General features: G+C 40.1%; 1 protein-coding gene across 1 annotated transcript in view; it reads right to left on the bottom strand.

Moving 5' to 3' along the window:
• Nucleotides 1–1,345: 1,345 nt before the first annotated feature.
• LOC106881136 (guanine nucleotide-binding protein-like 3 homolog) overlaps nt 1,346–9,837 on the bottom strand; it is a 30,950-nt gene continuing 22,458 nt past the window's right edge. The window contains exons 14-17 of the mRNA XM_014931408.3: nt 9,076–9,206; nt 4,290–4,465; nt 2,748–2,922; nt 1,346–1,526 (exon numbers count right to left, since the gene is read on the bottom strand). Of these exons, the coding sequence (XP_014786894.2) occupies nt 1,402–1,526; nt 2,748–2,922; nt 4,290–4,465; nt 9,076–9,206 (607 nt within the window). The 3' untranslated portion in view covers nt 1,346–1,401. The remainder of the gene's footprint in view (nt 1,527–2,747; nt 2,923–4,289; nt 4,466–9,075; nt 9,207–9,837) is intronic.

Genomic DNA, 9,837 nt, shown 5'->3' with positions numbered 1-9,837 from the left:
CGGGTTTTCTGTGGATGAAATCCATTCATAAGGTTTTAGTCAGCCTGGGGTTATAGTAGAAGACATTTGCCAAAAGTAATGTGAAAGCCTTCTGTAATTTTTTCACTCTTATTATCTTTTATTTATATATATATATATATATATATATATATATATATATATATATTTATATATTTATATACACACATGTGCATATTTATGCATGCATACATCATCAACGTTTAATGTCTGCTTTCCATGCTGGCATGGGTTGGATGGTTTGACTGAGGACTGGCAAACCACAGGATTATATAAATAGCTTTTAGGTGCAGAGCAAGTATCTCCTATTGCCTCCCACCAACCAAAGTTTTGAGAGTCGGTTTGGAAGACAGAAACAGAAAGAAGCCCATCATATATATATATATGTAAAATTATGTGTTTGTTCACCACCACTGCTTGACAACCAATGTTGGTATGTTTACATCCCTGTAACTTAGTAGTTTGGCAAAAAGATACTGATGGAATAAGTAGCAGGCTTAAGAAAGTACTAACTCTGGGGTTGATTCATCATCATTTAACGTCTGATTTCTATGCTGGCATGAGTTGGACGGTTTGACTGAGGACTGGCGAACCAGATGGCTGCACCAGGCTCCAATCTGATCTGGCACAGTTTCTACAGCTGGATGCCCTTCCTAACACCAACCACTCCGAGAGAGTGGTTGGTGTTATTTTAAAATAATTTACTTCATAAACAATTATTTCTAGCATTCCTTCACTAATCCTTATGTCTTTTGTCATCAACATTTAATAATCCATGTTCTCTGCTGGTATGGGTTGGACAATTTGACAGGATCTGATGGGTTGAAGGACTGCAATTTCTTCCAGTGTCTGCTTTGGTTTGGTTTCTATAGCTGGATGCCCTTCTTGAATGTAAACATTGATATATAACAACAGAGATTTAAGAAAAAGCTGGAAGTGGTTTTCCTTCTTTCACCGATAATAAGGGGATATCTGAGGCTAAAAATACCCCAGATTCTGGGAAAGGGTACAGTCACCTAACAGATCCTTCAATTTTAGCCCAGCAAAATTTGAACTGAAAACACAGTTCCACCAGAGAAGTGGTTTTGAGATTGAACCATTTCTAATTGCTTCTCTACCAAATGTGTCTGAGACAGTCTTCATGGCTAAGTTCTCTTCAGAACTTTCCAATCTCAAATCAATTCCTGTTAAAGCCATTTTCAACCATTTTGATTGGTACTGGAACACAGTATTTCCATTAGGATAAGCAACAACACAAAAAAAAACAAAACAAAAAACAATACTGCCACACACACATCAGATCTTGAATATGAAACAAGAATGACTATTAAAAATTTCATGGTTTATTTTGCCTTTATACAGAAACACTGCCAAGCCTTTTCTTCAGAAATGTTTGTCAAATTCATAGTCTGATCCAGAGTCCATACATTCAGCATCACCGTTGTTTTCCTCTGTATCAAAAGTCAACAAACTATCCATGGTGTCAGACAAGTTAGAAGCCAACTTTTCTGAAAATATAAATAACAATGGATTTTTACACAACATCAATGTGTGAGGATGAAAGGATAAACAACACAAATTTGAATGAAATATTCAACCCTTTAGCATTTAAATTGACCATATCTGTTCAAACTGGCCTCTCATACCTATCCTTCAATGTTGTTCTAAAAATAAACAATCACATTATTGAAATTTTGAAGGCACGAGATAATGCAGGAATTAATCTGAATGCCAAAAGGTTAGAATAAACAACATTATTGATGTGTGAGAATATAATTATTAAGTTAGCCATGACACAGTATTATTAGTAAATAAGCCACCATCTTAACCATAAACATGAGAAAAGTGAGAGAAAAATGAATTCTGAATAAGTAGCACTGTAGGGAGAGAAACAAATCAGGTTTTCTTGAGCTGAGGGGTTGCATCCTAAGCACATGGTTTTCAGTTACCAACATTCAAGGGGTCATATTTTAACTTAAAGCCTCAACCAAAAATATTATCAGGGGAGGGTTTAAGTTGATCACATTGACCCCCAGTGCTCAGCTGGTACACATTTTATTGACTGCAAAAGGATGAAAAGCTAGGTTGGTCTCAGCGGAGTATAAAATGTGGAATATTAAGAATTAAAAGTGTCTAAGGCAGCAGTCCTCAATTGATGCCCTCAACCATCCTTTTATGGTCTTCCCTCTAGAAATATAAATAAATTTTTCTTTGACCTTTTTTTGGTGTTGGCACCCCTTAAAAAAAAAAATCAAAGTTTTGGATGTTGCCCACATGTTAAAAAGGGAATAACTAGATGACCCTCCAAGATTTAGGGAAAGAAAGGAATCCTAAATCCCTTTCTTTCAAAAAATAACCCCATGGATGCTTCAAGTCGTTTGTCAAAGAAGGAATGGTCTGTTATACTTCTTGCACTCAGATGGGTTTATGCCTTGGTAAACTGCCTACAACCAGTAAAGTAACATGATGTCAGCCTGGGGCTTGCTGTTTTAGATAAATAAAACACAAGTTTATAATTTCTTGATCCTGGCACAAAGCCTGTAATTTTGAGGGGAGGGGAAGTCTATTTCAGTGCTTAACTGCTTCTTATTTTTATTGGACCTGAAAGGGTGAAAGGCAAAGGTGATCTCTGGAATTTGAACTCAGAATGTAAAGAGCTGGAAGTAATATTTCCAGTAATGATTACTGCCAGCTCGTTACATTTAATGATGCCGTAATTAATTACTTACCTGACTTCTTTCTCAGTTTCTTCATTTTCTTGAAGTCTTCTTTGCGACTTTTATTCTTCTGTTCTACATGGGGTCCATCCTTATTTTTCCTGCTCTGACTGGATGATGTCGATGAGGCTAAACTGGTTGTTGATGTGGCTTGCGATCCACTTAAGCATATCTTAGTGTTTTGCAACTGAAACAAGACAGAAAAATTATTTATCCCAGATGCAAACTTATAAAGGGATACCAGGCTGTATAGGGGTGCAAGGGTGGCAACAAGCTTGCTTCCAAATCACATGGTTTTAGGCTCAGTCCCACTGTGTGTCACCTTGGGCAAGTGTCTTACTGTAATCCTGGGCTGACCAAAGCTTTGCAAGTAGATTTGGAAGATGGAAACTGAAAGAAGCCCCATCAATCCAGATACATTTATTTTTCCTTTCTGTAGAAACACCAAAAGCTTCTTCCATTTTCCCTGAGCATCAAACTAATCCACCTAATCTCTCACTTGTCTTCAGTCTTTTGTTTTTTTGTATAATTTCAGAACTCGTGTGTGTTTGCATATAGCCTTGTCTTGACATCAAGAGATGGTTGTAAGCAAGGATCACACTCACACAAGCAATGCTATTCGTTTTCAGTCTCTCATGAAAAACCTATGTCTGGTGGTAGGGAAATATTACTTGGAAAGAGGTGAGGGTTGGCAACAAGAAGGGCATTCAGCCACAGAGAATTTGCCTCAACAGATTTAGATTATCTTATGGAAACATGGGAAAGTGAACATTAAAACAATGATTAAGATGGTCCCTGTGTCATACAATGACTGATCCCTTCCAATCTGCTATCCAGGTGAGAGTTGTTCATGCTAACACCTCACCTGTTGCTTATATTAACAGGAGCCACAGGTAAGTTTATCAATTGAACCTCATCTCTTCATTTCCTATCCAGAATCACAGAATTTTTTGTCTGATATGATTTTGAATTCCTGACTTCTTAATTACCACAAAAAGCAACCTTTTTGTATAAGATGTCATACCTGGCACTAATTCATTTAAAGAAATTCTAATTATTTTCATGTTTCTACTTTTTTTTTTTTGTCTTGCAAGTACTTGGTGACCCTGTCAGTGCAGGTGCCACTTAAAGAGCACCCAATCCACACTATGAAGTGTTTGGAAGGGCATCCAGCTGTAAAAAAGCTTGCCAGAACTGACCTTGCCTGTGCTTGTTCCACGAAAAAGCACCAAGTCTAGTCTGCTGCTGGGTGGTTGGTATTTGGAAGGGCATCCAGCTGTAAAAATCATGCCAAAACAGTCACAGAAGTCTGGTGCAGGCTTCTGCCTGGCTGGCTCTTGTGAAACTGTCCCACCCATGCTAGCAGGGAAGGCGGATGTTAAACGATGACAACGACTTGGTTTTGCATTGCCAAAATATTTTGCTAAATATGCTCTCAGTATATTCCCCCCATAGATATACCTCTTCTACAATATACATCTTAGTTTTAGAATCACAATAATTATTTTAAATTTGTCGATATTAAGAATATTTCATTCAGATTCTGTAAAATACCTCAGTTGCTTCTGGGGCTTCATTTTCATCCATGCTTTCCACTTCTTCTTCATTAGATTCTTCTATTCCAAGAAGTTGTTGTCTTGCAATGGACTTAGCAACTTTCTCGTCCATGACACACGTAACTGGCTGCGATCCTGGGACGGGGATGAAGCTGCTACTCATAGGTTTAGAATCTGAAATAAGGTAAACAGAAACATAATGAAAGTTAGGTTTTCATTCTGCAACGCGTAGATTGTATGATGCATGTGTGCGGACTGCCATGTTACATGGCAGTGAATCATGGGCTGTGACTGCTGAAGACATGCGTAAGCTAAAAAGAAATGAAGCCAGTATGCTCTGCTGGATGTGTGATGTCAGTGTGCATACTAGATAGAGAAATGTAGGACATAAGATGCATCAGATGTGGTGTGCAAGAGAGACGATTGCACTGGTATGGTTATATGCTGCATATGGATGAGGAGAGCTGTGTGAAGAAGTGTCACTCTCTAACAGTGGAAAGAACCCATAGAAGAGGGAGACATAGGGAGATATGGGAGGAAGTAGTGAAGCATGACCTTTGAACGTTGGGCCTCACAGAGGCAATGACAAAAGACCAAGACCTATGGAGATCTGCTGTGACTGAGAAGACCCAGCAAGGGAAGTGAGATCACAGCCGTAGTCTACACCAGGGTCACATAACCAGTCCATCTAAAAAGTACTTTTAAATCATCGAGCGACATGCTGTGCTTGAGGAGACCTGTTGAGTCAAGTAAAACCAAAATCATAATCAAATGGAAATTGTAGCTGTGGCTCATACCAGTGCGGCCTGACTGGTTCCCATGCTGGCGGCATGCAATAAGCACCAGTCATGCGTGGGTTGCTGCCAGATTCGCCTGACTGGTTCCCCATGCCGGCGGCACATAAAAAGCACCATTCGAATGTGGTCAATGCCAGCCCCCCCACCCGTGCTGGCGGCATGTAAAAAGCACCCACTACACTCTTGGAGTGGTTGGCATTAGGAAGGGCATCCAGCTGTAGAAACTCTGCCAGATCAAATTGGAGCCTGGTGTAGCCATCTGGTTTCACCAGTCCTCATTCAAACTGTCCAACCCATGCCAACATGGAAAACAGACGTAAAACGATGATGATGATGATGTGCAGAGCTGCTTCACAACTCCATCCTCATGAACCATTTTGCATTCAAATTATTTCCTCAAACCTAACATTTATTTATTCACATTGCTTTGAATTAATCCTGCATTATCTCGTAGCTTTGAGATTTCAATGACGTGATTCTCTATTTTTAAAACGACATTACAGGTTAGGTGTGAGAGGCTGGATCTGACCAGTCTGAACATAAAACCTTGTTGAATATTTGGTTCAGATACGACTGGTTTAAATCAAAATGGTTAATACATTTAATTCAGTAAAAAAACCCTTCTTTTCTCAGAAACTTGATTTGCATCTCATTAAAATTATTATAAAATAAAATACAAGAGATCAAAGCACACTAATTCCCCCCAGATTATACTTCAGTCCCGGTCAGCAGAGTCTTATTTTCTTTTAAATAAAAACCAAATCTAGATTTGGTTTACTTGTATTGGTTTAGTTTTAGGTCAATCAGTCCTATTTTCCCTTTTCAGCTTGAAGACTCTAGATCAGTGGGCCTCAACCACTTTTTGCCAATCGACCCCTTTAATTCCCATGAACCTCCATACTCATTTCAGGTTGAAAAAAAATCACATTTTATATTAAAAAATTGTTAAAACGTTTTCTCTTATTTTTTATTCTTTTATTTGTTTCAGTCATTTGACTGTGGCCATGCTGGAGCACCACCTTTAGTCGAGCAAATCGACCCCAGGACTTATTCTTTGTAAGCCTAGTACTTATTCTATCAATCACTTTTGCTGAACTGCTAAGTTACAGGGACGTAAACACACCAGCATCAGTAGTCAAGCGATGGTAGGGGGGAAAAACACAGACACACAAATACATACATATATATACGACGGGCTTCTTTCAGTTTCCATCTACCAAATCCACTCACAAGTAGAAGACACTTGCCCAAGGTGCCACGCAGTAGGACTGAACCCGGAACCATGTGGTTGGTAAGCAAGCTACTTACCACACAGCCACAATCAATTTAGTGCAGATATATTTTAACAACAGAATCTTAAATGGACCCTGGTTAAGAACCACTGGTGTAGAAGAGGCACAGCTCTTGACCCTTGGCTGAGGGGTTTATATTGTTACTGTTCTGTCTGCAGGAGAAGATTTCAGATGGATGATGTTGTGAAGAGGAAGGATCGACCATAGTGATAAGGAAAGTATGGCTTGGACACAGCAAGGCGGATAAAAGATGGAGAGATGAAGGGGGTTGAGCGGAGGAGGGACAAGAACAGCCAACTCTGAGGAGTGGAGGCCATTATAGTACAGAGGTAAAAACAGTGAGTGGACACAGCACACATGTGGGGTAGATTATTTAGCAAAGTCCTTTTGTCGACATCACAACAGTCTTCAGAATTCTATTTAGCAATTCTTTCAACAACCCTGCTAAAAGAACATTGTTTGAAAATAGACCCGTCTTTGCATAAATCTTATTTTGGTGGGTGCCAGGGTAAGGGGGATCTGGAAACGTAGATTGATCAGTGGTACAGTGTTTTGTTAAGGGTTTAACATGTTGGTTTCGAATTTTTGCACAAGGCCAGCAATTGGTGTGTGTGTGTGTGAGGGGATAAGTTGTGTACATAGACCCCAACGTTCAACTGGTGCTTATTTTATCAACCCTGAAAGGATAAAAGACTAAGTTGACTTTGGTGGGATTTGAACTCAGAATGCGAAGTTGGAAGAAATGCCACTAAGCATCTCTCCTGGTGCATTGCCTCCTTAAAACGAACTCCAGATTGAAGTCTAATTAGTTTGTACATCTTGTACTTGAAGTATTGCCTTTTGTCTTTGCAGTTGTGAGCAGACAGAAGCGTCTTCTTGGCCTCTCCACCAACGAACCAGAGGAACTTTGAGCTTGTTGGAGAGAGGGTTGTGCCAGCGCAAAGCTGGAGCAACAATGAAATGAAAGGACCTTGTTCAGGGAATAACATACCACCTGACCCAGGAAATGAACTCACAAACAGAATCAGGAGTTCAACTCCCTGAACCAGTTGACCACTGGCCTTCAGAGTTGGTACATAGCCACACCTGCACCTCTTTATCTTTTGTTTTTAACCTTTTTTTCCCCAGCCATTTGGACTGTGGCCATGCTGGAGTATCACTTTGAAGAAGTTTAGTTGAATCAATTGACTCCAGTACTTTTCTTTTTTCTTGAGCCCAATACTTAATCTATTGGTCGCTTTTGCCGAACTGCTAAGTTACAGGGATGTAAACACACCAACACCCGGTGTGAAGCAGTGGTTGGGGATAAACACCGACACAAAGACACACATGTATGTATGACAGGCTTCTTTCAGTTTCCCTCTACCAAATCCACTCACAAGGCCTTGGTCAATGTGAGGCCATAATAGAACACACTTGTCCAAAGATGGCGAGCTGGCAGAAACGTTGGCACACCAGACAAAATGCTTAGCAGTATTTCGTCTGTCTTTATGTTCTGAGTTCAAATTCTGCTGAGGTCAACTTTGTCTTTCATCCTTTTGGGGGTCAATAAATTAAGTACCAGTTGCATACTGGGCTCAATCTAATCGACTGGCCTCCTCCCCCAAAATTTCAGGCCTTGTGTCTAGAGTAGAAAAGAAGACACTTGCCCAAGGTACCACAAAGTGGGACTGAACCTGGAGCCATGCATTCAAGAAGCAAACTTCTTACCACACAGCCACACCTGTGCTTATGATATGAACCAGTTGTTGAGTGTCCCACCCGTGAGGGATCGAGGCTAAATGTGTCAAAACAATTGTGATCAATAATAAATTCTCGTATATTTCATCTTCTGTCTTTCATTTGCTATATATTCTTTTATTTTTTTGTTTCAGTCATTTGACTGCAGCCATGCTGGAGCACCGCTTTTAGTCAAACAAATCGACCCCAGGACTTATTCTATCAGTCTCTTTTGCCGAACCGCTAAGTTACGGGGATGTAAACACACCAGCATTGGTTGTCAAGCGATGGTAGGGAGGACAAACACAGACACACAAATACATACAACGGGCTTCTTTCAGTTTCCGTCTACCAAATCCGCTCACAAGGTTTTGGTCGGCCCGAGGCTATAGTAGAAGACACTTGCCCAAGGTGACACGCAGTGGGACTGAACCCGGAATCATGTGGTTGGTAAGCAAGCTACTTACCACACAGCCACTCCTGCGCCTATATATATATATATATATATATATATATAGCTTGGTAATTGTTGTTATGTGGGGACACACACAAGCTTAGAGAGAAATATAATGCAAGGATATGAACTTTTGAAGCAAGCTCTTTATGGCTGTAGACCCTTCAATCAATCTTCAGGTCAGTCATCAATCATACAAGCTCTTTATGGCTGTAGACCCTTCAATCAATCTTCAGGTCAGTCATCAATCATACAAACTCTTTATGGCTGTAGACCCTTCAATCTTCAAGTCAGTCATCAATCATACAAACTATGGCTGTAGACCCTTCAATCAATGTTCAGGTCAGTCATCAATCATACAAACTCTTTATAGCTGTAGACCCTTCAATCAATCTTCAGGTCAATCATCAATCATACATACTGACATCAGTTTGTGTTCCTAAAACACCAACATTACAAACACTCAAGATGGACATAGCAGCATTGGTTGTGGTGGTAGTTTGTATGAAAACCATCACTTACGATTTAATATCTGAATTTCTTCATCTTTAATGGCATCCAAGTCAAAGGACTTCCCCATTTCGCTAACAATTTCTGCACTGACATGCGCAGTAACGTTTTCGGGTGGCTCGGTATAATAGCTGATGCGACCACTGAAATAAACAAACATCAAAATGAAATCAAATTACAATCAAATGGAAATCGTAGTTGTGGTCCCCGTGCTGGTGGCATGTAAAAAAGCACCATCCGATTGTGGTTGATGCTAGCCCCTGTGCTGGTGGCATGTAAAAAGCACCCACTACACTCTCGGAGTGGTTAGCATTAGGAAGGGCATCCAGCACTAGAAACATTGCCAGATCAGACTGGTGCTGCCTCCTGGCTTCCCAGACCCCAGTTGAACCATCCAACCCATGCCAGCATGGAAAACGGACGTTAAACATTGATGATGAATCCTTAATCATCCATTTCGTCAACTTGACAAGCATTACTTTTATATTTAATATGTAAAAGGATCGTTAATACACTTGGGGGTAATGAAATATATCTACAGTAAGACACCTGTCCCTGTCCTTCTATCATATTTTAACCTCTCATCACCCAGCAAAAAGCCACTTCTCTCAATAATACATCCTTGCTCAGTTTAAGTGGATCTTTTCTCACAAGTTACTTGGTGCCATGAAAAAAGCTCACATTACACTCTCTGTAAAGTGACTGACACTAGGAAGGGCATCTAACCATAGAAACCATGCCAAAGCAGACACTGGGAGCTTGGTGTAGTCGTCT

This window comes from Octopus bimaculoides, chromosome 1 (genome assembly GCF_046866305.1).
Source record: "Octopus bimaculoides isolate indiv1 chromosome 1, ASM4686630v1, whole genome shotgun sequence".
NCBI lineage: Eukaryota > Metazoa > Mollusca > Cephalopoda > Octopoda > Octopodidae > Octopus > Octopus bimaculoides.
This window is presented reverse-complemented; position numbering and strand designations above follow the sequence as displayed.